Source organism: Crocodylus porosus, unplaced genomic scaffold (genome assembly GCF_001723895.1).
Source record: "Crocodylus porosus isolate Cpor-Errol unplaced genomic scaffold, CroPor_comp1, whole genome shotgun sequence".
Taxonomy (NCBI): Eukaryota; Metazoa; Chordata; order Crocodylia; family Crocodylidae; genus Crocodylus; species Crocodylus porosus.
Window position 1 is genome coordinate 64,025,987 of NW_017728948.1, and position 6,811 is coordinate 64,032,797.

At 40.4% G+C, this 6,811-nt stretch overlaps 1 protein-coding gene across 1 annotated transcript in view; it reads left to right on the plus strand.

Moving 5' to 3' along the window:
- The window catches only part of MANBA (mannosidase beta), a 91,233-nt gene that overhangs the window by 34,940 nt on the left and 49,482 nt on the right, over positions 1 to 6,811 (plus strand). Inside the window, exons 5-6 of the mRNA XM_019553233.1 lie at positions 2,189 to 2,312; positions 5,290 to 5,465. Coding sequence (XP_019408778.1) covers positions 2,189 to 2,312; positions 5,290 to 5,465 — 300 coding nt within the window. The remainder of the gene's footprint in view (positions 1 to 2,188; positions 2,313 to 5,289; positions 5,466 to 6,811) is intronic.

The following is a 6,811-nucleotide window of genomic DNA, read 5'->3' on the forward strand; positions in this document are numbered from 1 at the left end:
CTTGGGGAGAGCGGGGGCAGTAGCTGCGGTGGAGCCTGGGTTGCCTGTGGGAGCTGGCAACTGAGCAGGCTCTGCTGGGGCTGCAAGAGGTGCGAACCTGTTGGTAAGCTCCAGCGAGGGAGGGGTCTTGGTGCGGCGGGCTTTAGGGCCCTTGACCACCTTGGTCCATGCCCCTGACTGGGCAGAGCGGGTGGTCCCAGAGTCCTCCTTAGTCGTGGAGAGAGACGGAGCTCTCCCCTGCGGCTCCCGGGGGAGAAGGGCCTGGCATGATGACTGTGATGAGGGCCATGGCAGAGTAAAGCACTAAGCTGTGAGCCCACTTTGAATACCATTGTTTTAGTTTCAATTTAATATTTAAGGAGGGGGGAAAGATCCTCTTATTTACAAGGAACATTAACTTAAATTTGGAGAGTTTAATTCTTCAGAGTCCATGTGTTATTTCCACTATGTTTCTTCAAAATAATGTGGGGACTTGGGGGAAGGAGCTTGAACAGCTGTAGTCCTATTTATAGAGTTGAAATTGCTTGGAGTGATTTTAAAACTTTACTGGGCTATATATTTATAGTCATAAGCCTTATGGAAAGTACCCTAGTGCTTTTCCTCAAAGGAGTTGCATGACTTGACTTGCAAATTACTCTAAACAGTTTTTAAGATGTTTTTCAATCCAGACATATGGGTACAACAGCAGAGCTGTCACACTTGAAAGTAAACAAACACCCTTGGACATTTTTAAAGTTAGCCTGCTTCTTGCCATTGGAAAGTATTGGGAAACCCTTTGTATGTCTGAGGTTCAACATGAAATATGGTAGACTAATTTGAATCTTAATGTGAGTCGTGTGGTCAAAGCCGCCAAGCTTTTGACTGAGAAAGGTACCTTTTAATGATTTGAGCATGTTCTTCTCATGGTTACTTACAATAACTTGCGAAATACAGGGAATTCTATTAATGAAACCTGACAATCAGTGATACAGTTTAAAAAAATTGGTCCCAATTACGGTAGTTTTCTAAGAAATGGTTGTCCCAGCTTTTAAACTTGAAATGGGTACAGTGCTTGCTTCCCAGAAGGAGGTTTTGTAACTTGATAGGCTGGCAAGCTGACTCCTGTGATGCATGGAATAGACTAGATTAGTGCAGTGTGGTTTGCCAAAATTAGTATGCCTCAGCTGTAAGTTATTAGTCTCTAAATTTAGAACTGTAGGTCACTGTACTAGACTCTTAACGAGATCCATTGTGTTTGCATTGGAAGCTGGGGTAAGGAAGGTTTGGAGGTCAGCTAATTAGAGGCCTTAAAGGGGCTCTGTCCATGAGGAATCTCTTCCATTTTTCAAAAATAAGTGAAAACAGGTCCAGGTATTAGCGCTGGCTAGGAGTATTTAATTCTGTCAGTTTCTGTGGTATTACAGTCACAGTTAGCTGTTTCTGAAACGCGTGTTTTCTTTGTTGCTGCCTGAAAGAACCACGCATGCAAACAATAGGCAAAAAACCTGTGAACCTGTGTATATACAAAGTGCACCAAACAAACATGGGGGTATTGGTCTAAGGACATAGGCAGACTAAGTTCTTTGGGTAAATGCAATATCTTTTATTAGACCAACTAAATAGTTGGAAAAATTGTTCTTTGCAAGCTTTCAGGCACAAACACCCCCTTCTTCAAACATTTGGGCATTCCATATATAATCTCTTCAGTTCATACTAATCTTAGATGGTGTTGGCAATAATACAGGAGGTAAAACCCTTTCAGATTCATGTGAAATTTAAGTTGACAGTTTCTCTTCAAATTATTACAAATACCTTTATCCATCAGTGTGTCATTCCTTATTTTTATTGTTTTCATTTACAGTTAAAAGTTGAATTTTTTTTTTTTTAGACCATGGATAAATTAGAGTTGTTCTGAAAGCAACTGCTGGTTTTGCTGTTGCTCTTTTTTGCTACCATTCTTTTTAAAAACGACTCTTTTTAATACAAATTTTTCACTGTTTGAATTAATAGCTGAATTTAACCAAGGAGGAATAAAAACAGGTAGCATTTGTCCTTTTTTAAGTTACTAAGAACTGGAGTACCTTTTCTCGTTAGCATGCATTCATATTATTTATGGACATTAGCTCACTTCTATAAAGGTCCTCTTTTTACCAGAAACATGTATCAGTATGTGCAGAATATAGTTATGATACATCTCTCTGCATTCCAGGAACAGTGTTCATTTAGTTGGGACTGGGGTCCTTCTTTTCCCACCCAAGGGATCTGGAAAGATGTTAGGATTGAAGCTTATAACATCTGTCACCTGATTTACTTCAGTTATGTCCCCAGCTATGGTAAGTGCTGATGATATTGTCCTTTGTTCGTGTTTCATTTGGGAAATGCAGCAGTTCTAGTTTGAATTGAGTTAGTTAGCAATTTGGGGAAGGGACTGTTTGTATATGTATGCCACCATGATAAAGGCCATATCTAACTTTATATTTGCTTGACACTACTCCACTATCAGTTATAATGAGGAAACTACTACAAGTCCAGAATGCAGAATTGTTTTTGTACAGAGCAACCAATGCATTTGTTTCATATAACAATACTTTTACCTCTGTTCTGTTTTGGAGAACAAATTTACATTAACATACTGCCTTACACCCTTTCATTTAAAGACGGACAGAAAAAGGCTGCTGTTGTTGGAGCTATCATTCTTTGCAGAGTGAACAAACTTTCAATTGTTACATTTTCAAGACTCCAGATAGAGATTGAGACAGAAGAGCAACCATGCTGTTCAAGCATTATTTATCTGAAACTGCAGTTTGAGAGGATGTCCCACTGCATGTTGGCCACCTAGCCCACCTAAATGGTTTTCTTTTTTAGCTCAGATATGTGCTTGCCTTCCATTCATATTGAAGATAGTCAAAGCTGAGCAAAAGTAGTTAGTTTTCTATTTAAACTTCCTGCATGTGTCATATGTTCCACTGCAGACCACATGTATACTGTCCCCTGCTGCAGGTTAAATGCATTTTCAGTGGAGTAGAGAATAGTGCATGTGCCCTTTGCAGTAGGTGCAGTTTCATCCCTTGGGAGTAAAGATATATGCATGAATAAAAGGTGAAGATATCACTTATAAAGCTTCCTGAAATAGCTCCGTGTCTCAGCCAGAATTCAGGTGACTGGAATTCTCACTGAAAGCCTCAGCATAGACACTGTAGACTCAAGTCAAGTTCAGATATATTAAGGGCTGCCTGATCCTTTCCACATCTTCACAACGCCATCTGCTGGTAGTCAAGGGCTGGCTTATGTGAGGCAGAAGATGTCTCATTCAGCAGGTGTTGCTTCACCCTTTAAACCTAGAGAGATCTTTATTAATACTGAAAGAGTTTGAAATTTGAAAAATAAATGACTTGTGCCATGTTTGAACAACACAGTCACTTGTTTTGCTTGCCAGATTGTTGTGTCATAGCCTTCTGACCACTGGGTCAGTAAAGCAGTCTTTGTTCCTGTTTTCTGTGCCCATGGTTCAGGAATGGGCTTGCTTGGCTTCCCGTAGCAGAGGAGTGGAAAGGAAGGGCTGGAAGGTGCTATAGTTTCTCTGAATTTGATTTTTCTCACAGCTTTTGTTGACTTCAGCTGGAATAGGGGAAGATCAGCACATCTGTAAATAGGGCCTCTTGTTCACTCATCTTGGCAAGTGTAGGTAAGTTTAGAATCAAATTAATTCCAATGAATTATACACAAGCCAATGAATTTTCTCCAAGAAAAAATTTCCTTTGTTAGTTTTGGAAGGTACTGCCTTCTTTTATATCTCAATTGAAATGGTGATAATACAGTTTAGTTGTCAAAAGGAAGTAGAGATTTCACATGTATGTGAAGAGAGGAAATGATGATTAACAATTCATGTAAACAGAGCTTCTCTACTTCTGTTTTTCAGTGGTTCTTGCATTGTTCCATTACTGGAGGTGGGAAGGAAGGAGGTAGATGGTGAGGAAAAGAAACAAAAAGTAGCAGCATGTTTTAGGCTTGCAACATTTCATGTAATAATAATAAGGACAAGATCTCCTGTTTGATTTGCCTTTGTTTCAGCACAGCCTTCAGCTGTAGTATGCAGAATAAAGGGTTAGGGAGGCTTTTCTTGTCCTTTAATTACTTAGACACATTAACAGGAAGGCTCAGCAAACATTCATTGATGGTACCCCCTTGACCCCCCACACCTTTTTAGTAAGTTGCTCTTGAAGCGAGAGATACCTGGAGGGCAGGAGGTGAGGCCTTGGATCATTAATGTGTTCCCTTGAGCACACTTGAGAGACAGGAGAAACAAATTTGACCCATCACATATAGACTTGACAGTATGGTGTTCTGTAGTGTAAATCCATTCACTTAGTCTGGGGACATGGGATAAACTTGTCTCATTTCCTGTTAATATTGTTTTTGCTGGATAGATAAAAGTGGCTGTGTTACCTTGTGATTACAATCTTGCCAATATATGAGCATAGCCTTCTATGCTGTAGCATTATATTTTCTTTGAGAGGGCTGAAAGAAAATATAATGGCTGGGAGAGTTAGATGAATAAAGTCTCTTCTCTAATAATAAAGAATGAATGGGTTCCTGTTCTCATGTGTGCTCTGATGTGTTTTCAGAACTTAAAAGATGGTTTAGGAATGAGAAGGCAGTAACATAGGCAACATCTGTTGCTTTGCATAATCCTCTTCTGAACAGCAATATAAACATGTGTATCAAATATGCTAAACTGGGTCTGTCCAGTTTCTGAATGACTGGGGACTGTGTGCCCTCTGAGCCACATGGTGTGGGCCCCTCGCCTGGCTGGCCTTCCTGAGCTGTGCTGCACTGCACAGGTGTTCCTACACCAAAAACTCCCTGAGGCCTGTGGGCCATACTGCTCCACCCCACCCTACCCCACCCCTGGGGGTGAATGTAAGATGCAGAACCTGGAGTAGGGAGGAAAAGCCCAAAGTCCTCTTCCCCAGCATCAGGAGTGATGGAAGAAGTGGTGCATGGATCCTGGACCGGGAGCCTAGTGGCTATGAATTAATCCCTTCACAACTGCCATTTGGGCAGCCCTGCACTAAACAATGAAGACCTCATCAGTCTGCTTCAAAATTGAGCTTGAATACAGTTACATTTCATAGGGACTTTGGTCTTTAACAGGATATGATTACAAGAATCCTATTTACCTTTAATAGGAATGAGGCTATGTGGAAGTGTCTGTGTGTGTGAATGAGATGTATTTTCTTTATATTTATGTATATAAAATATAAATTCTTCCCCCGCCTTTTTTTTTCCTCTCCCGCAACTTTGCATTAGTGAAGAGTGCTCAGCAGTGGAGTCTTGAAATAGAGTCCGTTTTTGATGTAGTCAGCTCAAAGCCAGTTGCTGGTCTCATGACAGTGAACATTCCCAAGCTGCAAACACAGCAAATATACACTGTAAAGCTTCATCCTGGGGAAGATAGCATTGTGCTGCTCATAAACATCAACAAGGTGAGGGGACAAATCTTAAACTGTTACAACAACAATAGGTTTCCTACTGTGTTTATGAAACAGTATGCAACATGTCTATGTATCTCTATCTCCGTTTTAATTTTCTGTTTCCTGTTCTGTGCTCTGTTAACACTTCCTCACCCTTGTCAGGGCCAGAGAGCAGCCCTTTTAGCCTCTTGTAGCTGATTCCACTGAGACAAAAAGATGTTTGTGAATGGAACGTTGTGGCATCTTCTCTCTTAAAGATTGATACAGAAGTTGGGTCATCTGTCACTTCTGCTGGGTCCAGAATGGTGTTAGTCCTCAAACTTAGTCTTGGTATGACCTATACTGGGGACAGCCTTTTCTACATTTACCTACAATGAGATTCTTTCTTTCATCCTTCTCTGAAACTATTGGTACTTACCACTGTCAGATGGAACAGAAGTAGATGGGCCTGTGGTTCTAAATATTTTTTGCCTTACTACATCATTTACTGGGCTGATTGGGACTGAAGTACTTGAGGTACTGATATCCTTGGTTTATACGAAGAGTGGTGGAAGCATTTCTTTAGGTGCTTCTTCTGTAGTGATACCTTTGCATCAGTAAGGGCAAAAAAAGGTCCAGTGTGAGGTTTTGGAGGGCAGTGTAGCAGGTGCAGAACCAGTGGATTTGCATCTTCTTTTGCCAGCTCTGAATTAAGATTCCCTCGACTCCAAAAAATTAAGGACAGGTGAAATGTCAGAAGTGAAGGGCTCCAAAGGAAATAAGAAACACAATTGAAGAAGGGTAAATGGAATTAAGTCCCAGTGCTAAAAGGCTTCAGGTGAAAAGAATCTTTTTCGTCCTGCCCACAGTAAGGCCTAGTTAATTTGATAATATAAGTGTGCTTCAGAAAGTAACAGCAATTTTGAAATATAACCATTTTATACGTAATAATCCTTTATTGGACCATATCACTTCTGTACACAGGTATAAAAGATGAATACTTTTTGCTTTTTATCCTTTCTTTTTCCTTTTTTTAGTCTTTGTGACGAGGTATTTAGCAGATTTCGCAGTTTGATTAGAACTTGACAGGGCTGCACCATGAGTGTTTCTGTTATGGGCTTGGAATTTGTGACCTCTGAGCTATCAGCCACATGCCTTAGCACGTGTCCCACCCCAGCCTTTACACACTAGTGAGGGAACAGGAAAACAATTAACTTGTGGTGTGTTTTGCATTGCTTTTAAATAGTCACATGGTTGGTATGACCCAAGCATATTAAAGTTTGGGTGTCAGTAGATGGAAGAAAATACTTAACAGGAGAGATTTTTTTATTTTATGTTTTTTTATATGAATGACAGACTCCTTCAATCCCATCCCATCC